The 25,937-nt window shown below is 35.9% G+C and overlaps 1 protein-coding gene across 19 annotated transcripts in view; it reads left to right on the top strand.

The window, feature by feature from the left end:
• Positions 1-25,937, top strand: part of NRXN1 (neurexin 1) — a 1,104,034-nt gene that overhangs the window by 952,830 nt on the left and 125,267 nt on the right. For 12 of the 19 annotated variants that reach the window (XM_053667086.1, XM_053667087.1, XM_037161196.2 and 9 more), the window contains 2 exons: positions 23,634-23,723; positions 25,094-25,413. In XM_053667086.1, coding sequence (XP_053523061.1) covers positions 23,634-23,723; positions 25,094-25,413 — 410 coding nt within the window. The remainder of the gene's footprint in view (positions 1-23,633; positions 23,724-25,093; positions 25,414-25,937) is intronic. The other 7 variants (XM_037161205.2, XM_037161204.2, XM_037161202.2 and 4 more) reach the window with 1 other exon arrangement.

Below are 25,937 nucleotides of genomic sequence, written 5' to 3'. Positions count from 1 at the left end.
AATAGAATAAGTCCAACTTTTATACTTACAATTTAAGACAATTGTTCTCTCAAATATGATCATAAGAATGCCATTATATTTTGAATAAATAAAGGTTTTTTGAGCACTGATACTATATTTGATATAATTTCAGCATTGGTGCATTACATAATAAATATCCTTAAAACCAAAATCTATGGTTTCAGGGTATCATTTGAATAATCTATTGGTAAATCATCTGAGGACTGTGAAATCTGATAGCATAATAACAGCGTCCAATACCTTTAAAACAAAAATGACAAATAATTTGACATCATTGGAAATTATTACTTTTTATTATGAGCACAATTTAATAAGCTGTTTTCACATAGAGAGGAAAGTTTAGAACTCATGGAGGTGGGCAAATTCTCTTTACCCTTACTACATAATTTTTATCTTCTTTTTATTACTTTCATAATAGTTATAGTTTACTCTCTTATATATGTACTTAACTCATTACAGGTGAATACTGAGAATCCATTTCTTCCTTTACTCACAAAAAATCTTTAATATCAAAAATGTTATAACTAATTGTTAATATAACAAGAATGGCTTGTGTGACATTGATATAACCTGACAGTGAACTGAAATGCACGTGTATGAACAATGATGACTTCACTGTACTAGTCAGTGGGGGTGGTAAGCAATACTAAGTGGGCATGCATACTATGTGGCTGTCACATTCAAAGTGACTGAGTGAGTAGAGCAATAAATGTGCATCAAATTTTGTGTTAACCTTGAACATTCCTCTGTGAAAACATTTTGGATGATTCAGAAAGCTTTGAGGGATGAGTGCACCACAAATAAAGTGTGGCACAGATGTTTCAAAGATGGTTGAGAATCTGTTGAAAGTTACCCATGTTCTAGAAGGCCTTCAACAAGCAGAACACCTGAGAATGTTAAACACGTACAGGCTGCAGTCAACAAAGATTGGTGACTGACAAGGTGAGACCTAGAAGCTGATCTGGGGATTCTATAAACTACTGTGTCGGAGGTTTTGATGTAGGATCTTGGTATAAAACATGTGGTAGCAAAACTTGTTCTGTGGCTTCTGCTACTGGAGCAGAAAGAACATCGTGCTGCAGTTAATTGATTCATACTGCTACTAATGGACCAGATTTCGCTAAGAAGGTCATAGCCAGAGATGAATTGTGGTTCTATGGCTGTGATCTGGAAATAAAAGTCCAGTTGTCCCAAATGAAGTCCCCTGGTTCTCTGTGTCCAGAGAAGGCATGGCAAAGTTGCAACAAATCAAGACCATGTTAACTGTGTTTTTTTATTGGGAAGGTGTTGTCCATCAGGAGTACACCCCTCCAGGCCAAACAATAAGGAGTACTACCTCAATGTTCTGCATCGAAAGAGATGTGCTACCTCAAAAATGGCCTTAGCTATGGGCAACTGGTGTTTGGCAGCTTCACCAACAAAATGTGCCCACTAGTGCATCATGTCTTATGCAGTTTTTTTGCAAAACGTCAAACAACCCAGGTAACTCAGCCACCCTACAGTCCAGATTTGGTGCTGTGTGACTTTTGTTTTTTTCCAAAACTAAAATCACCTTTGAAAGAGGAGAGATTTCAAACTATCAGTGAGATTCAGTAAAATATGACAGGGCAGCTAATGGCAATTTCAACAAAGGATTTTACAGAGCATTTTGAACAGTGGAGGAGACACTGGGAAAACTGAGTAAGGTCCCAAGGTGCCTACCATGAAGGGAACTGAGGTGTCATTGTCCTATGTACAGTGTTTCTTGTATCTTGTTCGATAAATGTTTTTATTTTTCATATTGCATAGCTGCATATTTTTGACAGAAAATATGTATTCAAATTTTTGTATTGTGAGCTATCTTAAATATGACAAGCAAATACATTTTGAGCATTATCCAAAGTTCATAATTAAAAACAAATTATCTAGGGCAAGTATTGACAAACTTTTAGTATAAAAGGCCAGATAATAAATACTTTCAGCTTTGTGGTCTATGTATTCTTTGTCACAGTGACTTAACTCTGACATTTTAGTTACAAAGCATCCATAGACAATAATAAATAGGTATGGCAGTGTTTCCCTAAATCTTTATGAAAGTAGGTAAGAGGGACACATTTGACTTATAGGCCATAGTTTATTGACCTGATACAAAGGCATGACAGAAGAACACAGGAACTAAATTGAAAGAGCTCCTGCTGGTCAGAACTAGAACAGTAGGAGCAAGAAAATAAATAGAGATGGCATTGGATTATAACCTAAATAGTAAAATAAACATCAATGAGTACATAGTGATATTAACCAATACTTGGATAGATACAGGGATGATGGATAGGTGGAGGAGTAGGGAGACTTCTTTCTTACAAAAGAATTCAAGTGAACAAATATATAATGACAGAAGTAGACATTCAGCATTGGAACTTCAAACTAATAATTTTCGAAGGCACTAGGTGCGCTCAAATTAGTGGGTAGAAGTTTGAGTCAAGACTAGTAATTTATGTTATTTAAAAGTATCTCTACCAAAGTGAAACTTAAACTTCTGCAGAGAAACTCCAGACCACCTTAACTAGGTGATAAAGTTCAACATCACTAGTAATGAGAAATACTGACTTCATGCACCTGCTGATATGATGCACTGGGAAAGGCACTTCATTTCTTTTATATTCTTGGCATTCTCCACCAAAATCTAATGACCTCAACTAGGTCATGAGATTCCCACATGAGAAATACAATGTAGGAATCTGGATTAGATCCTGGAAAGGAAAGGGGATGTTAGTTAAAACTGGTAAAACATAATAAAGTGTGTACTGTAGTTAGTAGTATAGTTCCAATGTTAATTTTTGGTTTTGATGATTGTCTAATAGTTATTTAAGGTGTTAACAGTGAGGGAAGATGGATGAAAGGCATGTGGAACTCTCATTACCATCTTTTATAATTTTCTGTAAGTTAATATTTTTAAATTAAAATTTTAAATTATTTTTATCTAAAAATATCTTCTCAATTCTATATGATGTTATTTCAGAAAAATATTTTAAACAATAAAACATCTTCTTTTTGGAAACTTGATAAGTTAGGTGTAATTGTGAATAAATTATATATTAACATGTTCACATGGTTATTAGAAAAGTATACTTATTCTTAAGGACTATAAACCTAATTTCTGTAACAATTCAAAGGTGTAGCCTAATCTAATATTTTAGTCTTAATTAAGATAAAATGACATAATAAATGTGGAAAACTTTTGACATATTAAAGCCTTTAAATAGGCCATATATTAAAATTTAAATTATGATGATGAATGTTTTGTGTTAAATTTAGCCTCCTGGGTTGAATAGTTTTCAAAGACTTTCATCTTAAACATTTAAAAGTCTGTTTGTTATGAATTTGACTTCATTAAAAGCAGCAGAGTTTCCCACAACCCCTGAACTGGAAATTTGAGGCTAAATTTTTTCACATTACGTATTATTAGAGTAATTCTTCACCCGGGCTACATTATTTATACTGGTGGCCTGAATATTTAAAATCTCTACTGAAAATCTGAAAAAAAAGAATATGCCAACTTACATCTGCCTAGATATTATAATATGTATTTCCAATTAGCAACTTCAGCTGGATTTATGCGATACAAAACTGGACAAAATAGAGGGACATTTAACTTCATTTTTCTGGATAGTGTCAGCTAATTGACAACATATCATAACAGTTTTTCAGGGTCACCTTTGCTGGAGCATTTTAAAAGTCTATGTAGTCATTAGTTCTCCCATTTATTATTCATATTACTTAGTTTGGCAGAGGATTCGGATGAGAGCATACTTTCTGGTTAGAGGAGAAACAAACAGAGTCAAGCTGTCTTCAAGTACAAAGGTTTGCTTTGCTGAGAAGAAAAGCAGGACAGTCACGATCACAGTAAGAAACAGACCTTGGGACAATTAAATGAGGCCTGTGCTTTACAGAAGTGGAGTTCAAATAGAAGGTTAAATCACTGGAACTGATTCAGTAAAGAACCTGTTGTTGCATGATAGTTGGAGGAAGAAGTAACAGAATTCACTTGAGATCTCACACATTCCCTGAGCCCATTTACATTCCTTTTTTTTTTTTTTTCCCATTCTTTGATTTCCTTTTATTTTTTAAAGGGGATTTCTTGGTGCAAAAATGGTGTAGCTTTCAAAACATGCACTTCTATGTACAATTTTACCATTTTTTATTTATACCAAATTATAGCAATGTCACCTAATCTTCAACTTTCTTAGTTTGTCCTAAATTACATTTCTTTTAACTTTTTTTTTTTTTTAAATTTTATTTAGTTATTTTTCAAGTACAGTTTTTTGTCTATTTTTCCCATCCAGCCTCCCCCGCCCCTTGCTCCCCACCTCCCTCCCATTTCCTCCCCCCCTTAGTTCTCGTCCCTGCGTCCTTCCTATTTGTTCCTCCAAATCCCTCCCCCTTTTTCCCCTTAACTTCCCTTCCTTCTCCCCTCTGGTCTGATATCAGCAAGAGTGTTAGACAGGTATTCTGTGCTGGGCACAACATATTGGGAACGGTGGTAGTTATTTTACCTACATTTTCTCATTAACCCTCATCAAATCTCACAGGGTGACCTTTAATATCTTCTTTGGACAGATGAATGACTAACCATAGAGAGATGAGGTTGCTGCCAAGGTCACACATCCCAAAGCCCACTCTAGTGTTCTAAAGTACTGAGCAATGCTGCCCACACTGTTTATTCTTACTCCTTCTAAGAAGGGAATTTGAAAAGCTTCTTCTTGGTCCCTACCAAATTGCAGGATCACTAAACCTTTGTTGTGTTGAAGTCCTTATAGCAGTGGTTGTTACTTCTTCTATGTAGATCTCTGAGGACCATTCAAGGGCTCCTTGGGGTTTTGAGGTGCACATAATGATGTCATATCCCACCGCTGGTTCGTATTTTCTTTTTTTTTTTCTTCTGGCAATTCTTTTTTTTTTTTTTTAGTGTTCTTAAGTACTTCAAGAAGTACTTTCTTTTTTTATTTAATCTTTATTATATTTTTCCCATTACCATTTTAAAAATATATTTTATTGATTATGCCATTACAGTTCTATTTCCCCCCTTCATTCCCCTCCACCCTGCACACCCCTCCACCACCATTCCCCCCCTTTAGTTTATGACCACGTGTCTCAAGTTCTTTAGATTCTATATTTCTCCTACTATTCTTGCCCTCCCCCATCTATTTTCTACCTACCATCTATGCTACTTATTTTCTGTACCTTCTCCTCCCTTCTCCTCCTCCCACTCCCCTGTTGCTAACCCTCCATGTGATCTTCATTTCTATGGTCCAGCTCCTGATCTAGCTATCCTCTTATTTGCTTTTGTTTTAGGTATGGTTGTTAATCACTGTGAGTTTGCTGTCCTTTCCCTGTTCATCTTTTTAATCTTCTTTTTCTTAGATAAGTCTCTTTAACATTTCATATAATAAGGGCTTGGTGACGATGAACTTCTTGAATTTGATCTTATATCTGAGAAGCACTTTATACTTCTGGTAATTCTTTATCCAGTAGAAATGAGTGCCAAGTCCAACTTAAACGCTAAAATTGCAATAGGAACATAGAAACCACACATCAAACGACCAGACTTCAAACACATGCTACGACAACACAAGATTGCAGGTGGGATGGAGTGGAGCCTAAGAGAAACAGCTCAGGAGTCAGACTCCCTGGGTTAAAATCTTAGTTCCAATACTTTGTAATGTGTAATCTTTGGCCAACTTGTTTAACTTCTTTGTACATAAGTTTCCTGGTCTATCAAAGGGGTTCGTGATAGTATTGAGTTAGCCAAAAAGTTTGTTAAGTTTTTTCTGTATGATGGTTCTAGTAGCACTTAGTAGTCTTTAACTTCCTTTGAAACAATTTTGTTAGATTGTATTGTGGCAGCTGTCATTATCAGCATGCATTTAAAAACAGCTTATCAAAATTGGTGACTTTTTTTGTAATTTAATATTGAAGATGGAAGAAAATACTCAACATTTTTGCTATATTATGCTTTATTATTTAAATAAAGGTAAAAACACAACTGAAATACACATTAAAAAAGAGAGAGATTTATGTAGTGTGTGGAGAAGGTGCTATGACTGATCAAACATGCCAAAAGTGGTTTGTGAAGTTTCTTTGTACCATTGACATTCTGGCCAAGGAATTATTATGACGTGGGGCTGTCCTATGCACTGGAAGATGTTTAGCAGCACCCTTGGACTCTACCCACTAGACACCAGTAGGGGGAGATAGCTGACATACTCGAAATATCTAAATCAATAAAGGTATTGGTGAAAATGAAGAACGTGTCTTTTATATGTTCTTCAGAAAAACTTTCCACAGAAAAACTAAATGGACTGTTAGCCAACCCAGTACTTCATAGGGTTGTTTGAAATTTCAATAGACTCTTAGTCTCAAAATACTGAGTAACCGATTAAAACCCAGCAAGTAGTAAGTACTTGGTAAGTGTTAGCTCCACTACCATTAATCAAAGTAGTTTGGGTTTGCAGTCCTACAGTTGCAATAGGCTCTGGCCTCCCCCTATCAGCACGTGGTGTGTGTTTCCTTCTGGGGCCAACTTCACCCTTTCTTTGCTTTCAGATTTGAGTACACACACACAGAGACGAACCTTTCCAGGAAACTTCAGTCTCATAATTGCCTCACCACTTTCTGCTCTCCAATGCCACCCTGAGCCAGGATACTAGAGACACCACTAGGAAAGACAGTATTCAAGTCAAATGAGTGGCACAGGAAGTATGTTTTGTATCAATTTAGAGGATTGGTGTTTGGTGATCGGGAAAGACTTCAGGAAAGACTGGAATGTGGGCTGGGTGTTGGAAAACCCTTTGAATTTAGTAAATGAGTATTAGAGAGACCATGCTAGCTGGTGGATAGGCCACAGCATGTAGTTGTGCAGTTTGGGTAATCAAATGCATTGCACCAACACCCCAGCAGAGGGGATGGAGTGAAAGCTGGAATCTGGTCTGTGCTTGGATCAACAGGCCATGGGCCCTGGCACTGGAGATGTCCCCGGAAGAGAGTTGCCTTTACCTTCTCACCGAGTACTTCAGGCTTGCCAAACCTTTTCTGTGGGCTGGAACCCTAATGGGAGTCTCTTTTTTTCCATTTCCCACAGTGATGCTCTATCATTAGCAAACTGTAAAAATTACTATTCAAATACGTGCAATTCTGAGAGAGAAAAGGAGCACTATTAATAGTTACTCCTACTTCTCAGACATATTTTTTAAATTTATTTTATTTTTTTTGCTTTTTTATTTTATTTTTTTGCTTTTAAAAAAAGTTTATTTAGTTATTTTTCAAGTACAGTTTTTTGTCTATTTCTCCCATCCCAGCCTCCCCCACCCCGTGCTCCCCACCTCCCTCCCATTTCCAGCCCCCTTAGTTCTCATCCCTGTGTCCTTCCTATTTGTTCCTCCAAATCCCTCCCCCTTTTTCCCCTTAAATTCCCTTCCCTCTCCCCTCTGGTCACTGTCCCCTTGTTCTCAGACACATATTGACACTGTCCCAGACAATCCAGAATATTTGTCTCTTTATGATGGATAGGCTGTGGGGCGGGGGGGGGTACTTGGACTTTACCTGGAGAAACTAGAATCAGTCTGAATTAATCATTCTAGTTGGTGGCTGAGTTTACTCCTGTTCGTGTGGGGAAGCAGAAGATATTAATTAGAAAAAGACTCTGAACCCAACGTAGAAAAATAATATTAACCAAATTTGAAATCTTTACTCTTCTTCTTACCCTTATAAAAGTATTTTAAAATATCAGTGTATCCTTAGTCACTCATAAATCTTGTGCTTAAAAAAATCTTGTGCTTAATTTTCTCTTTGCTTAATTGAGTCACATGCATCTTAAATTATATTTTGGTTCAAATAGGTTTTTTAACTGTATGGCAAAGATATTTTCTTAAATACTCATTTTATTCTGAGTTAGAAAAACATTGAGTAAATATTAGCAACTAGAAATGGGAAGAATCAGAAAATAGATCATTCTTTAAAGGGAAAAACCCACATTTTAGACTATCCATGTGTTTCACACATTAAGATCTACCTTTTATCTTAATGGAGTCCAAAAGTCTCAAATGCTCTTGTAATTCATCAGTGAGCATTTCATATGCCCCGTCCACTTCATGGTTGTCTTACAGTGTGCTAACCCTGGTTGGAAACACAGGGAAGCAAAAAACACTGTCTTTGTCCCCAAGAGTTTGAGATACAACTTCGGAGGAAAGATAAATCAGTTAGTGAAGTATGGATGTTGTGGAAAATACAAGATTACATAGCTCAAAATATAAATAGAAGACCTGGAAGACATATGAAGTAGAGAGAAAAGGTATGTTTAGTATTTGAAAGAAGTCAAGTCTGAGCCTGCCTTGATAGGACAAATGGGCATTTATTTTATTTATTTATTTAGATTTTATCTATTTATCTTTAGAGGAGAAGGGAAGGAGAGAAGGAGAGAAATATCAATGTATGGTTGCTTCTCATGAGTCCCCTGCTGGGAACTGGCCTGCAACCCAGGCATGTGCCCTGACTGGGAATCGAACCTCTATCGTGTGGTTCGCAAGCTCCTGCTCAATCCACTGAGCTACACCAGCCAAGGCCCAAATGGGCATTTATTTACTGGTGACAATAAATCCATTTCAAGCAGGTGAGAAAATGAACATAAGAGCAGAATTGGTTATAAATTCCAAAGGAGCACAAAAAATGGTCTTGCTCATTGTGATATTTATTTACCATATTTAACAATCCTAATAACTAAAGCTGAGAAGTAATCAAAGAAAAAAGATAAGAACTACTTTGTTCCAGAATTTGTAGTTTTCTAAGGGATATTTATAACTATGACAGGAGAGAGCTTTTTTCGGGTGCTTTAAGATACTCCTTGACTTAGGAGCATCATACAGGTTTTCAGTTCAAATTGACCTGGGCATTCAAGAGAACTGGAGCACCGTTCCTGAGTCTGTGATAATGAGGTGAAATTAGCACTGTCCCCTGGACACAACTCGGGTAACTGCTGCGGCTCGTGGTGTGTGTGCCTGTTAAACTTTATTGATTCTGAGTGAATAGGTAGCAATGAACACAACTGAGTTTTGTGTGTGTGTTTGATGAAAACTAAATTTAACTCTAGACAAATTAGAAGACTCCAAACCATTTTACCCTCGTAAATGCCTAATTTGTGTTTTAATTACATAATTTACCTCATTACCCCCGTATATCAAAATCTTTCTTGTTATTCCACCAGCATAGATGCTGGGTCCAATAATAGGCACGAGTTTCCACAAGTTATTCCTTCAAATATTTCCCAGCTTCTATCATTTTCTGTCTATGTTAACATTCTAGTGACATAAGGCCCTTATTACAGTTGGACCTCTTTTCCCATTGTCAGCTATAAACCATTCTGGATTCCTCTTCAGTCCTGTAATTTTAATCCATTTGGTAGAGAGCTAAAATGTTCATCTTCCTAAAATTGCTTTTTTATATCTCTTTCTGCCCTTCAAATTTCAGTGGCTCCCCAAAGTAAACTATAGAAGGAATAGCATTTGTGTAAATGAAGAAAGTAGTGGGGTTCGATGCCCTTCTGCCAGGTCTGGTCTGATATTTTACATGTTAGAATCTTATTTTTCTAATTTTAATTTTTGTTTCTACACACATAGAATTTTTTTATTTGGTTTTCCTTATTTACATTTTTATAAGCATTGGGTTATCAATATTTTGCCCTTGCAATAGGAAACCTAGGATTACCTAGGTGTTTATTTTCTACTCGTAATTTCAATTTCATACTTTCAGTTTTACTCTTATTAGTTTATATTGAATATACATAAAAGCCATTAACTTGAAGAACTAAACATGAGGATTAAATGCATCAATGTATAGCCAAATGAAAACAAATCAAAACTAGTCCATTATGCTTGCCCATAATGTGTGATAATGTTTTTCTCTACTTTCACATTTTCTTTAAAAAGGAAATAAACAAGAGTAGTTTTATGAGATAGTTTACTTCAATTCTTAATGAGTTATGGTACCTTTTCATCTCCCTTCTAACTCCAAAGTGCTCAAGAGATCGATCTGTTGAGGCTGTCAGTCATTCCGTCTTGGTTGGGAACTGCACTGGTCTTTTTATTTCTGTGCATCTGTGATTCTGTGTAATACATGAAAACAAGAATAGCCATTGTATATTTAATTGATTATCTACCAGAAACCATTCCCAGATGCTTTATAGACATTACCTCTTGTTCTTAAAAACAACCTCAGAAAGTATCCCCATTTCGCAGACACGATGCAACATGGAAAAATTCAGTAACATGCTCTTGAGTGCATTACTGGTATTTGAACTGGGCCTTTCTAACTCCCATACAGTCAAATAAGCTTGATTATCTCTCTCCATAAATCTTAATAGTCTTGTAGTTTAAGTATTTAGAAAATCAAGATTTCACAAATTTCAAACTGAAAACCTTCTTTCTTGGGCTACTAAAAGGAGACATTTTATTTTTGGTAAGAAATATGTCATCTAGTGCTATATGTGCTGTGATTTTTCACCTGTGTTATTGTGACAAGGCAAAGTTTTTGAAAACAGCTGTCTGTTCTTCATAATAGGCTATGTTGTGACCCTTAGCTCAGTCATCAGATAACATTTCTTAGTCATTAAATTTAAAAAATGGTAGCAACCTAGAATTTTTTTTGTTTTAAAGATAAATAATTATTTATGTTTGTCCATGTCATTAAGGTCTGGCCTGGGCCCCTCCCCACGCTTTTCCAGGTCAGAGTTCTTTTTAGTGCACCACACTGCCACACATACTGCATGGCCCTCTTCTAGCATTAGCTCTATTAAATCCTCCATTATTTCAGCACATACGTTCTTCATGCGTGCCTATTTCTTGATTGAAATATTAAACATATAGTGTCTTCATTTATGTCTAAGAGCTTATATGTGATGTTTCAAAACATGAAAGCTATCACTGTGATATATTCCTACAAATAGCTAGTAGAGATCTTTGTGTCAAATTTTTTAGGGAAATTCACTGCACATGTAAATATTACTATAGAATCATTCGTTTTTCTAATGCATTGACGAGAAAGAGCGGTAGCCATTACGTCCACCTATTTTCACCTACAGATAGCAGGGAGTAGTGAGGTACTGCCTGATTTCTCAGGAAATCTGAGGAACCTTGAGATGATCACATTCCTGTAGGGCTCAAGTCTCTATTGTAGCACACGCTGGGGTGGTCCTGTGTTCGCCGGGCTCTCTGTGGTCCCGGGCTCTCTCAGGGGCTCTCCCTGCAGCGGCAGGGCAGCCTCCCAGAGCTGTCCCTTATGGAAGCTGGGCTTGGAGGTGGCACCAATCTTCTGCGATAAGCACCACAAGAGAAACAGTGCAGAGTAGGACACTCCTCCAGTTTCAAGTAGATGAGAAGTATTCCAGATTCATCATGAAAATTGCTATTTTGATGTTGTTGACATGACTGTTTATGAAGCCCCCCCCCAAACTAATCATGTTCTCATGAAATCGTTTTTTAAATGTTTATTTTAAAAGATTTCTGGGAAGTACCTTAAGATAGACATTTGTGTGAATAATATCAATTTATTCTTTAAGACTTACAATTTGTTTTTAGTTTTGGAAGTGGGCATAATGAACTTCATGTGAGCTCCCCATAGTTATTAAAGAAAATATTTGCATATTTTATTAAGAGAACCTTGCCATATTTGATCATTAACCTGAATAGGAATTTTTTAGGTAATTTGGTTTTTTAACATGATATTTTTAATGAGTTTAGAAATCTAACACCAACACTAATTTTGTAACAGCACTGCACTTACCTGTTTTGATGAAGCTAGAGAGGACCACAAGGTGAAGAAAATGGTAGTCTCACGTAATTGTTTTTAGTTTAATAAATATAACTGAATAAAACTAAAGATTAAATAGTTTCTCTTATGAAGTTATCTATAGACACAATGGAACTATGCTGAAATATATGTATTTCATGCTGAAATCAATTTCATTATGGTCTTATAGTTTAAATAATGCAAAATATAAACCGATAGTTTATTTTATAACTGTGCAATCTACCAGAACTGTGCAGAATATTATGATTTTCAGCAAATCAAAAGGACAAAATGTATTTTTAACTCAAATTAATCATTAAAATGGTACGATTTTGACATTAGCATAGTACTTTATTAAAATGCAATTCCAAAAGTACTCCTTTCTAGACTTTTTTTTGACAATTAGCAAAATACTGCTATATCTGCTTACTATCAAAGGTTTGTGAATAAGCCAACAATATATGATTTAAAACTAGTTGTAGTTTTACTAGGGCTGCCATAACAAAATACTGAAGACTGGGTAGTTTAAACAAGAAAAAATGCATTTTCTCATAGTTCTGTAGGTCAAGGTGTCAGAGGGTTGATTTCTTCTGATGCCTGTGTCCTTGGCTTGAAGATAGCTGCCTGCTCTCTGAGTTTTCCCATCCTTTCTGCATGTGTACAGACTCCTGGTATCTTTTGTGTGTCACATTACTTCCTACAGGGGCACCAGTTAGATTGGGTTGGCCTCTAGCAAAAGGGAGTCCTTTTGACATTCATCCTTTTAAAGGTTTTATCTCGAAATAAAGTCATATTCTGATGTGGGGATTAGAGCGTCAATGTATTCCAACTGTGTTTTGAGGGGATACAATTTGGACCTCAACAGGCTTTTTAAAAAAGATTTTATTTGTTTATTTAATTTTAGAGAAAGGGAAAGGGAGGAAAAAAGAGAGGGAGAGAAATATCAGTGGGTTGCCTTTTGCCCATTTCCTACCGGGGACCTGGCCTGCAAACCAGGCATCTGCCCTGAACAAGAATTGAACTGGTAAGCTTTGGATTTACAGGATGCTAGCCAATCCACTGACTGGCTACACAATCTGTTGATCGGTTACTTGTGGCTACACAAATCAGCACTGTCTTTAATAGTCTTGAAGTATTTAAATAGTGTTCTTTCATGGAGGATGTGAACAAACTTTTTATGTTCATTAAACTCAACACTGGCCAGTTGGAGTTCAAAGACTGTAGGAAAAAATAATTAAATGAAGTGTTAATTAGGCCAGAGTTGTATGACCCAATTAGTTTAGCTCTCTACTTGAAAATGAGGCAGCTTAACTATAAATGTCCTGGGTTATAAAAGGGACAGAGAAAAACTTGTGAGTCGATCAATTCCAATTGTCCTAACTAATGGAGCATCAGCTTAAACTTGGTAGAACAGTATGTGTAGTTTTGCTCTTTTCTTCATTCTGATCCACAAGAAATTGCAGGTGGCTTAACTTAAAGGGGGAGTACTGTTGTCATTAGAGAAATTCATAGTCTTATTTCTGAGAGAGAATAAATTATTTCTCCTCTTTGCTTACTGAATTCTTTAAGATTTCTGTTCTTAATTGATGACCTCTGACAGAATAGTATTTGCACTTATAAAACCTACAGGTTTTAAGTCTGCTCTTGTCAGACTTGATTGTATGGGAACTCTCATGAGAATGTCTCCTGAACCAGAAATAGCTCCCCAAGTGCAATTCCTCAGAACATAGGCATTTGAGGGACTCAAGAAAAGATTTGATTTAGATCAATTATGGATAAAAGGGGTTTGCAAAGAACAGTCATTGATTTGAGGAAATCCTTGGATTCCCTCTTGAAATTGTCCTTTCTTATCTTTTTAGTGCTAAGAATTTAAAATGACTAGGAGACAGACCTCTTCTTGAATGTCATAATGTGCTCCCCTACTCCTTAACTACCTTTTATAAGATTGAAATCTCCTAAAGTCTAACCTCTGCCTGCCTTACTGCTCTTGAAAAGGCTGTCAGACGGTGACATGCTTCAGTGGGTGGGTAGACAGAAGCAAGAGGAATATCTACACGGTGAGAGGTGTGTCTGTGTGGTTGAAAGAAGAAAGCAGACGAGCTTGCAACATTAAACATATCAGAAAAATGTAGTGGCTTAATTATAAAGGTCTCCAAAGATGAAGACTGAAACTGTTCATAAATTTGTCAAAGCACTATGAGGTAGTTTTCTAAAATAAAAGATGACAAAAAGAACATGCCAAGTCAAAGATTTCATTGATACTTTGTTTTTAATGCCTCTAACATGAACTCCCTCCTAAAAACCCACAGACAGCATTTCTTAATAAGAGGACCTGAAATACATGCCTTCTGGGCAACTCTACCTTAAACCTGGGACCATGAGCCATTAGCATGGAGACCACCTTAGAGCCCATGCAGTTCACCAACCTCATTTTACAGATAATGGGATTGCCTGCTTTACTCCACACAGTATTTGCTTCTGTTCAGTTTCGGTGGCCCTTCTTTGCCATTAGCACTATAGAAGAAAAAGAAGAATTTAAGACATTCTATTTGAAGTACATCTCTTTGAAGCATTCATATATGGATTAAAATGTCATTTTGAGACCTCAGTGATATCTAAAGTCTTTTTTTCTTCCAGGAGCAGCTTTGTCATCAGGCTGCTGCACAGACAGCTGGTGGTCCCTGAATTCCATTTGCCCTCAGGGCAGGTGCCTTGGCTCTTTCTTTTTGTGTGGCCTTCTCAAGTTCATGACCTCCTTTCAGGTGTTCCCATTGGCTTGCAGGTAGCCAGGCATAACCTCTGAGAAAAATCTGACATTGCTTGGGAGAAAAGTGCAGTGATTTTGATAAAGTACCTGTGAGGTTTTGGATATCACTTAAAATAAATCTAGTTCCCTGGCCTTTATTTTTCTGGGGAGAGAAAACTAAATTTATTGTCCACTCTTCTTCAAACTTAACTCCTTTCCTGTGCCCAGGTGGGTGAGAAACTATGCCTGATGTATATATTCCTAGATATGGCATATTAGGCAGATTATACTAGATAAGTAATTACATAACCACAATATAATGGCTAATACTTACGGAGTGCTTACTGTATGCCAGGCACTATTTTAAGAGGTTTACATTACTTGTATAAACACTTATTTTGAAGATGAGAAAACTGAGGTTCAGAGAGGTTATGCTGCAGGCCCAGTGTTACACAGCTAGTCAGTACTGAGGCCAGGATTTGAACCCTGAATTAAAGTCCAGTTTTTTAACCATCAGGCATTTTCTTTTCACAATGACATGGGCACTTGTTTCTAAGAAACAATTGTTGAAAAAACACATTTTTATTTAGGAAAGTTATTTTAGGAAGTTAAGTTCAGATCCATCATATTTGTTTTTCTACAGAATTAAAAAATTGGATGTTTAAGAGGTTTTACATATTATAAAATTAAAAGCTGCCAATGACCAAACAGCTCTATCCCAGCCTGTTTTGCACTTCCAGAACCTTTAATTTTAAATAATGTGTGTGCAGTTGACAAGCCTCATCTTTCTAACAGAAAAAAAAACTTCCTGCATTTGCATTGTAAGTGGAGGAGATAGATTGAAGTCGCTGAAAATGAGATGAGAACGCAATAGTAATCGGAATTATTTCCCTTTGACATTTATTTACTCGTTTCCTCTTCCATAGACCACTCTAAATATTCTGACAAAAGATTTAAAGTCGAGGTTGATGTGAGAAGATAGGAAGTCCAGCTGTACAACATAATTCTCTGATTTTTATAAATTAAGAACTGGGAAAAGAGGCCTTAGGGGCTATATATGTAAGTTCTTATTAGGGTAGATAAGCTTAAATGTTACAACATTGTGGTTTAGAAAGTGCTTAAGATTCTCCCGTCTGGGAAAATGGCAAAATGACATTCGTAAAGTAACATGAGGCAGTTCTTACATTTCATTTTTCTTATTCTCATCATTGAGTGATGTCTATCAGTGGCCTGGTGGGTTTGGGGGCTGTTAAACCGTTCTTCTGTCTTAAATGCTACACAGCCAGCACAAAAGAACTCTTTAGTATGCGTGATAACAGAGTGCGACCTTTAATTTTCAGAGTACTTCTGTATTTTGTTATCAGCTTGTCCCTATTGCTTTTCATTTCTAGCTGCTGACTTTTGATATTACATCCCTGCCTCTTCGCATGAGTAACCCCACTGCATAGAAAGGCTTAGAGAAGAATGTGTAAACCACTGTTTATTTCACATGGGCAAGGAGAGCCAGCGTTCATAAACTTAGGTTGATTTCTAATTAATCTGATGGCATGACATCTAAAACAAAGTTTTGAATGTAAGTAGCTAATAGGAACAAGAGCTTCTGCAAGTCTTAGTATAAAGGAATGCTAGATAACTTCCTGTCATCCCGCAAAACAGGGATATAAAGTAAGAAAGTCCTTAAGCCAGTTAGAAATGCACTAAGCTTCTAATTTCTTCCCCAAAGCACTGTTGAACTCTGCAGTAGATGGTCTATGGCCTTTTATGCCCAGCATCACAGCAGTCTCACAAGAAGATATCGTTGAACTGAATACAGAGGCCTGCTGTTTCACATAAGGAGCCAGGGTGTCTTGTGAAGTGTTAGTCACGTGGGACGCATTGCCCGGCATGAGCAGTCTGCGCTCTGGCCCTGTGAGCTACATGGGCTCGCTGGCAGGGCCTTGGGCTGTGCCACCCTGTCTGGCTATAGCGTTGCATGAGGATACTGCATTTAATTTATAGAGAAAGCTACTTTTTAAAAAGGAAATGGTATGAGTAAAATTGAACTGTCTGTAAATATAGTATTAATAATGAATTAAAATTTAAAAAACATTCTCATAATCCTTCCACCCTCCACAAATATTTTTATTTTTATGTGTTGTCCTCAAATTCTTGCCAACCTTTATCTTATTTAGTACTTTTAACATTGTTAGATGTTTCACTTTGCATGGCATAAATATTTTAACCACTTTTATTCATATTTGCAGTTGGTTTGGACTAAATATATAACATTAGAAAATGCACTTATTTTAAAAAATAGATGTAGAGGTACAGAGATTTATGCAGTTAAATAAAATAAGCAATTGTCAATATTTTGGGTTTAATATACATATTCCAACACATTTCTATCTACTTATTATTTCAACAAATTTTAGGTTGTTTGTGTGCTATAAAGTCCTTTATGTTCTCTTGTACCATCATCTTTCAGGATCCACTGTTCTTTCTGAAATTTTATGGCCACTACAGTATAAATGGCAGTTGATTGTATACTTACACCAAATTGTCTATTATCTTAAACCTCCATTTAACTTTCCTCATTTTGCACCTTGATTCCCGAAAGTATGAGCTCTTCAACAGTAATAGCTCTGTGATATGTTGATGTACACCTGCTGCAGGACTTTCAAAGTACTTGTTAAGTCCTTGTATTGACTTCACTGAGTCAGACTGCATTCCGAGTGTCAAGCTAAGATGTACTAAAGAAACAAGGAGTTTAAGTATTGGAACTGGAGAAGGAAGGTGAAGTGTTTTGGGAACAGGAAATGTATCACTGAGGAGTAGGAGTGGATGGATGCATGCTTTGGAGGACTGGTGAGTGGCATAAGAGGCCTGGACTCCTGGATATGTGTAAAGGAAAAAGCAGACATAAGAGATGGACAAGGAGGAAAAAAGAAAATGTAAAGCAAAATTCACTCCGACATGGTGCAGCATTCCATCCCTTTCTCACAAGCTAGTAGAGTACCCTGTCTTTTGACTCATGACTAGAACCCTCTCTCCTTTTCCAACTTGTCTCTGAAGAAGGTCAGCATCAAAATAGCTGTGAATTTGGTATATTATCATTTTTGGGGCTTGTCTTCTAGGTCAGAGGCAAAGACAAGGAGTGCCTGGAACATTTTATACCCTAAGTGGCTGTGTGTGGCAGGGCATTGTTATAAAAGGAAAAAAATGAAATTCTGTTCCTCATTGGGACCTCAACTATAGTAGATCTTTGATCACTTTCCTTACCTCTGCTTTGCTCTCTTGATCTATAAAATAGGGATAATAAAAATATCCTCCTGACAAATTTTCAGGGATTTGGGGAAGGTTATTGATTTTGTGTGCCCAAGGTGACCATCTCACCCCCACCTTTATAAGGCAAAACTTTTATAGACAAGACCATGACATTTTCCATTACAAAGGGGAGTGCCATAAGGATTAAGAGAAAGATATTGGGCCTTTTTGACACAGGCTTTTTGAAACACTGCTTTAAAAACTATTCCATGGAATAGCTTCGGAGTCAAATATTTTTGGTTTCAAATGGTTCCTCTGTTAGGCATGACATAGTACTAGTTATATTATCTCTTTGATCCTCAATTTTTCTGTTTATAAAATAAAATATATTTATATTCTGGGATCAGTATGAGAACTAAATAAATAACATTTATAAACATGTAGCATGATGCATAAAACATAAAAGGCACTCAATACATTATTTTTCTATTTTCTGGTGGTCTTGTATTTTCACATGTGTGTGTATCAGTGAACACATACACCAGGTCTGTCCAGAGGGTGTCCAGCCATATACTAGAAAACTAGAGACATTTATTGAAGAAGATACAAGATACAAGAAACATTGTACATAGGATAATGACACCTTGGTCACCTTCAAAGTAGGCAGCTTGGGACCTCATACAGTTCTCCCAGCATCTTTTCCACTGTTCAAAACACTCTGCAAAATCTTTTGTTGTAATTGCCATTAGCTGTCCCATTGTATTTTCCTGAATCTCACTGATGGTCTGAAACCCCTTCCCTTTCAAAGGTGATTTTGTTTTGGAAAAAGCCAGAAATCTTGTGGCACCAAAACTGGGCTGTAGAGGGGGCTGAATCACCTGGATAATTTAATGTTTCACACACAAAAAATCTGCATGACAGGTGATGCATGACTATGCACATTGTCGTGATGAAGCTGCTGATCAACAGTTGCCCATAGATAAGGCCACATTTATCACATTGCATCTCTCAACCGTTGAAGAACATTGAGGCAGTACTCCTTATTCATTGTTTGACAAAGAGAGGCATACTCATGATGTATAATACCTTCCTAATCAAAAAAACACAGTTAACATTGTGATCTTGGTGTGACTTTGCTATGCATTCTTCAGGCAAGGAGAGTCAGACAACTTCCACTGGAAGGACTGGGCCATCGTTTCTGGATCGTCGTTGTAGACCCACGATTCAGCTCCAGTTATGACCTTCTGGAGGAAATCTGGTTCATTGGTAGCAGTTTGAATTGAGTCATTAGTAACTACAGCACCACATTCCTTCTGCTCTGGTAGCAGAAGCCACAGGATGAATTTCACCATAACATGTATTATGCCAAGATCCTGCATCAAAATCTCAGACACAGTAGTTTTTGGAATCCCCAGATCAGCTTCTAGTTCTCACACTGTCAGTTACTGATCTTTGTTGATTGCAGCCCATACATGTTCAACAGTCTCAGGTGTTCTGCTTGTTGCAGGCCTTCCAGAATGTAGATAATTTTCAACAGACTCTCAACCATCTTTGAAGCATTTGTGCCACCTTTTATCTGTGCTGAACTCATTACTTCATCACAGAAAGCCTTCCGAATCATACAAAGTGTTTTCATGAAGGATTGTTCAAGCTTAATGCAAAATTTGATGCAGATTCATTGCTCCGCTCACTCAGTAATTTTGAACGTAATGGTCACACAGTACATATGCTCACTCACTTAACATTGTTCACCGCCCTCCACTGACTAATACAGTGAAGTTGTCATTATTCACACATGTGCTTTGCAGTCTACTCTCCTTGGCTGCCAGGTTATATCAATGTCATGAAAACCAATCTCATTATATTAACAATGGCTGGACTTTTTCTGGACAGACCTACCTCATATATGAATATAGATAGTGTGGCCCCCACTTTCAGAGGAACCTAGGATCTAGAATCAATTGCATAAAATCATTGCATCATGATTATAAATACTGCTAGTAAGTGTTGTAAGAGTGCATAATGGAAGGTTCTAGGCTACTGTGATAGGGAGGTTGGGGACACAGGGAATGCTTTCTTGACAAACATATAAACTAAAGGAGAAATAAGTTGGACAGACTCAGGCACCTGTGTGTGCACATGTGTGTGAGTAGACTGAAGCGATGAGGAGTACCCAGAGATGCAGAAGGCAAAGAGAATGGCATCTTTAAAGACCATTGGCTTGGGTGAAGGAATTAAAAGTCCAGAATGATTGGAATTTAAAAAGTTAGAAATAAGTTGTTCAAGATGAACTGGAGAAATAGGCAGAAGCAAAATAGATGTATATATGTTACATAGGCATCTTAATGATAGAGCAAATAATGTAATATACACTATACATATTTTCATTAGAACAGCTACATTTTTTCACAAGTTTGTTCCTTGAAGATTTCAGTGGTGTTCAAAATTCAATTATTTGAGACATTGCCAGCTAAATTAGGTATTACTATTTTTATAGTATGCGTAACAATCATACGTAAAGCATTTAGTTGGAAATCATGGTAACCCTGTTTTTAAAATGAATAATCTTACAGAACTATGTTAAACTTTTACTTTGCTTTATGGGCCTAGTCGTATCCAAATGCCATATTCTCATTTAAGTATGCAAGATTTGCTCTGGAAGTATGCAAGATTTTTTCAGAACTCTTTTCTGTTTCCTTTACCAATGATAAAAACTCAGGAAATAAGAAGCCTTCAAAAGGCGAGTATCTTTGTTTTTACTTTGATATTATTCTGGACAAACGTTGGGTTCATATCATTGCTTTTCCTTACTATTTTTTCAAGGATATTACTATGGCATGTCAAAAGCTAGCATTTTTATTTCCAAGTGGAAATTACACATGAGGTGTGAAGATCTATGAAAATGAGATCTATGAAAAACTCCATATTAGCAAAGTTCATATAGCTTGTCTCTACTGACCTATAGTCATAAAAACATGATTATAATTTTATTTCCCTTTGTTCTCTGAGTTTCACCATGAAATTTAACTCTAAGTCAAGGATTTGAGTTTTATTACTCCTTGCTGCCTGCCTTGATTCTTTGAAACTCCTCTTGTTTATTTTTAGTCTACTGGTTCATACTAAATTAATATACCATAGTATGACCAAATATTATTAGTTAGGTGGGAAACTAAGTTATTTGGGATTCAATCAAAAGAAGATGTTACACTCTGAGTTTGAATGATCATTCACAGAAAATAAATCATATGTAGCAAAGCTTCCCTTTGTACTTTCTTAAAAAATAGCATTTGAATTATAATTTTATTTTTTGATGATTGTCATTGATGTGAACATCATCCATACAGTGAGTCAACTCATTATTTTGCTTAATAATAAGTGTCCCATTCCACAAAGCAGGTAATCATAGTTACTATTAATAATAGAAGTAGAGAGAAAAGTCTAAATAAGACAGAAGAAAATTGAAGACTTAATATATTCTTTTTGAATAACTTTGCAAAAAAGGACAGAAAGACACATGGATGTATATATATTCATGTATATATATGCATACACACACACAAATAGCTCTCCTACATTTTACTACAAATATAAAAGCACAGAGAAAAAGATAGATCTTCAGAGGAATTGAAAGTAGTCTCAAAAAGATAGAAGAGAGCAAGGCACTGTCAGCCGTGAGATGGGGCAGGGGAGGTGGGGGGACCCCATGACGTGAAGTCCTCCTAAACCTCCTGACAGATTTCACATTTTATCTCCAAAGCGACAGAAAGGGTTAGACAAGTGGCATGATTAGATGCTGACTGGCATATAGAACACGGGTGGAATTTTATGCCAGGAGGATGCAGAGAGCTCTATTAATACACTGAAATAGTAAATGGGCAAGAGGTGACTGGTGGTCTAGATTTGGGTGGTGTCTGAGGGAATCATGATGATGATGGGAACACTTTGGAATGAAAAAACAAAACAATGAGGAGCCACCTAATTATAAAGTCATCAGGCAAGTTATAAATGTGTGAATTGAAGTGAGTGTTGACCAACCAAAAGTCTCTACAGCAAAGGGTATGTGTTTTTGAAAAAAAAAATTTCATGTTGGCTTTTCAAATTATGCACATAAACATGTTTACTACATCAAACATATATAAGCCAAAATCACATATTCACTAATAATCACATTGCCTTAAGATAATCGGTATTAAATTTTAGTATACTTTCCAGATATCTGTGTATGTGAGTACAAACACAAAAAAAACACAAATTCTGCATACTTTTAAAAAATGAAGCTAAGCTTGGAATTTAAGTTATTTGTATCCTTGTTTTTTAATTATTAATATACCAAAATATGTTTCTATAAGATAAAATATTATTTTATAACAGTTTAATACATGCATAATATAGAGAAATATATATAAATATTTTTATTAAACTTTGGTTCTACTTTGATATTTACATTTTAATCAAATACTAATATATAATATATGAAATATTTTTAGCTATATATACAGAGGATAAATTCATAAGGTCTAAATGATAATTCTCTATTTCTCTAAAAGTCTGTGACCAATCAATATAATGATGGGTTTATTGTGATAAGTATAGTGTTTAATGAGACTAGTACAAGAAAGCACTTGCAAATGATTCCAAATATGAGAAAAAATATATAGCTATTACCTTTCTCAGCCAAATGCTCCAGTTTTTTCTGTGGGCATTACTATCACTTGTTTATTTCACCACTGAGTCCTTCTCTGAGCTATTGCGAAAATGTCTTAGCTTAAAATTCTATGTTAGTTAATTTTTATGGAATAAAAGGCTTTTTGCAGTATACACGATTAAGCGCTGAGGTGGCAGCAGAGATTCTAAGTGTTTTAGGTCAAGAATACACTGATCTATTTGCAAGAATTATTCACGGTCAATTTAAACTGTGTTTCTATCAGATAGTTTTTCAGAGAAAGGCAAGGCTCACACTTAGTTTATGTCTATGCATAGGGACCACTGGTTGTGGCTTATATTTGTTCCTTAAGCTCTCATGCCTTCTTTAGAATAGCTTAATATAAAAGCAGATAGTTGAGTATATAAAAACATACATATAATTTTTTCAAATTGTTATGTATTTCAGCATGTTAAGCTTTAAATTGAAGGACACTCAAAGTCACTTTTGTCAAAGCCTTTTCCTATAATAACTCATTTGGATGATGCAAGATATATTCTCTTGTGATTTCCAAGTGATTGATAAACTAATCTGTATGGAATATATGAGAACAATTCAGTCTCTTTGGTTTTCTTAAATGAGATGAATGCAAATTTCTATTTTCCGACTAGGACATAAAGTACGCTAGGCCTATCTTAGAAGCTTCAGTGTGCCAAAGATGGTATTAAGTTTGGTGTTCATAAATTACTAATCTGGAATAAGAGGTTGAATGTATTTTGAAAACTTAAACCTGTTTCACCTGAACATGTTTAACTAGTTAATAAGAAACATCAAAAAGACAAAACCCTGAGATCAATGGTCATTTTTTGTAAAGCTATGATATGCTGTTTAAATTGGTTGTTTGGGTCTGTCTATAACATAAGTTTAATAACCTAGCTCAAATGCAGACTTCTAATTTTCAATTAACATAGGAATAATTTTGTTTGCTAAAATAAAATAAATGAATGAATGACAAGTCTGAAACATGAAATGTTCTAGGTAGAACTTTTTAAAATTCCAAATTTCAAAAAATCATGTGGCAACTGTATAGCTCAAGCTTTAAGTATTAACTTTTAACCTTTGACCTTACAGATTTTAACCAATGAAATGTCTCTTTAAACTTTAAAGGAAACAATGATAACGAGCGCCTGGCGATTGCTAGACAGCGAATTCCATATCGACTTGGTCGAGTAGTTGATGAATGGCTACTCGACAAAGGTAAAAAACATTGATTAAAACTTCAAATAAAAAAATAATTTGAACATAACCAAGTAGTACTTCATTGTAACACTAATAAACATAAAAAATAAATTTTCCGTAAAACTAAATTAAAAACAAATTTAAAACAGTAAAATGTAGATAGTAATATTTGCATACCTTGTATAATAATTTCTCTACATTTTTAGACGTACCAGCTGTTTAATAATCTTACCCTGTTAATTTAAGGTTAAAGGGACTGTTAAATATAATCCACTAAATCTATGAAGGTACTCACAGCAAGCATTAACCCAAAACGATAAATCATTCATAGATTATATTACATGTTCCAGCCTCTAAATTATTAACTAAAATATATGTAGTTCTGATATCTTTGTTATGGTCCTGAAAAAAAAAACAACTCTTGGTTTAAACTGTAGGCATCTTAAATAGTGGGCAATATGGATTGCCGGTCAAAATGAAGTCCCTTTAACGTTTGCAACCTTCTAAGAGCATTTGGGAAAAAGCCCTAATTAAAAGTGAACTTAAAGTTGTGTGCATGCTTTTTATGAGCAGAGAACAATCTGCTAAAACTGGATACTCAGTGTGATGATATTGGGACTGTTGCTGAGGGTTGCTGTTTGATGGAAATGAGCCATAATTTCTCCATTGGTTTGTGTATCATTCCTGAAGCCGCTTTTTACATCTGAAGCTATTTTTTTTCATTCTGTTTTGTTTTGATAGACTTGCTGAAAGCCAATCAGAAAAATATATATCTTTTTTGGAATTTTTTTGTCTCTGACATGCTCAGTATAAACCATGCATTTCTTTTCAGTGTGATTGCCAGAAAAAAATAGAATAATTCAAATAACAATGGACTATTGCCTTCAAAAAATAAACATTTCTAAAGAATAGCATACAGATACCTGTGGCCATTAAGTGAATTATGGAATTTTTACCAAAATTTTAAAATTAGATATCAGCTGCTATAGATTAGTTTCTACCAGTGGTAATTTTAGAAGGACAAATACTTGAAACGTTAGCTATATCACATTTTTTAACTTAACAATTTAGACTTAAGACACCAACAGTATAAGATCTTGAGGAAAAAGGGAAAGGGATCCATGAAAAATTGATTTACAATATGTATCTTTGATTGGTCTTTTAGCAAAAACACTACATTTACACTAAGTTGAGAATTGACAAGTATTTGCCAATGATTATGCATTCCATGGACACCTCATTTATCAGCAATGAATTATGAGTCAAATAGCTCTCTTATAGTTTATTGCTCTCATTATCCACCCCATGAAAGATCTGTTTTATCATCCTTTGTAGAATGTAGAGTTCACAATCAACATTTTTGCATGTATGTAATATTATTTTTACAGGGCGTCAGCTCACAATCTTCAATAGCCAAGCAACCATAATAATTGGCGGGAAAGAGCAGGGCCAGCCCTTCCAGGGCCAGCTCTCTGGGCTTTACTACAATGGCTTGAAAGTTCTGAATATGGCAGCCGAAAATGATGCCAACATCGCCATAGTGGGGAATGTGAGACTGGTTGGTGAAGTGCCTTCCTCTATGACAACTGAGTCGACAGCCACTGCCATGCAGTCAGAGATGTCCACGTCAATCATGGAGACCACCACGACCCTGGCCACTAGCACAGCCAGGAGAGGAAAGCCCCCCACGAAAGAACCCATTAGCCAGGTGAGTGTGAGATTTCATTCCTTCATTTTGGCCCTGTGATTATGAAAGTCGGTTTTTCTTCATAGGTGTTTTTTTTCTCAAGTGTGGTTGTTTCTGATGATCTCAGGCATTATGGCTTCCTTTGAGACTTGCTTGATATAATACAATCAGTTTAACTATGAAGTGTGTATATGCTGGGGCTTGAGATTTGTGGACCGTTATAAATTGCTTTGTGTTGGTTTGATCACTGCTTGGTGATGGTCTTGATTTCAGTAATCTTAGTCTAGCTCAAGCTAAAGGGATTGTTTGCTAATTACATAGGATTTTCACTTTCTAAGTTAAATGAATAAGTAAATTAATGAAGTATATGAAGGCCTTGTTTGTTCACGCTTGCATTCATCAAAATAAAATGAAAGCAAAATTGAGCAGTTGCCTGGAAAACATCTATTGTATTTGGAAGTCTCACAGTTTTGAGTTGGTAGGCATGCGGCTCTGGTGGTGAATGCTAGGTTCACTTTATTGCTGTCTATAAGGAAAATGCAGTT

The sequence above is a fragment of the Artibeus jamaicensis genome, unplaced genomic scaffold (genome assembly GCF_021234435.1).
Source record: "Artibeus jamaicensis isolate MK-2021 breed Jamaican fruit bat unplaced genomic scaffold, CSHL_Jam_final contig_465, whole genome shotgun sequence".
In the NCBI taxonomy this organism is placed as follows: Eukaryota; Metazoa; Chordata; class Mammalia; order Chiroptera; family Phyllostomidae; genus Artibeus; species Artibeus jamaicensis.
The sequence above is the reverse complement of the archived record's forward strand: the minus strand, read 5'-3'. Positions and strand labels throughout refer to the sequence as shown.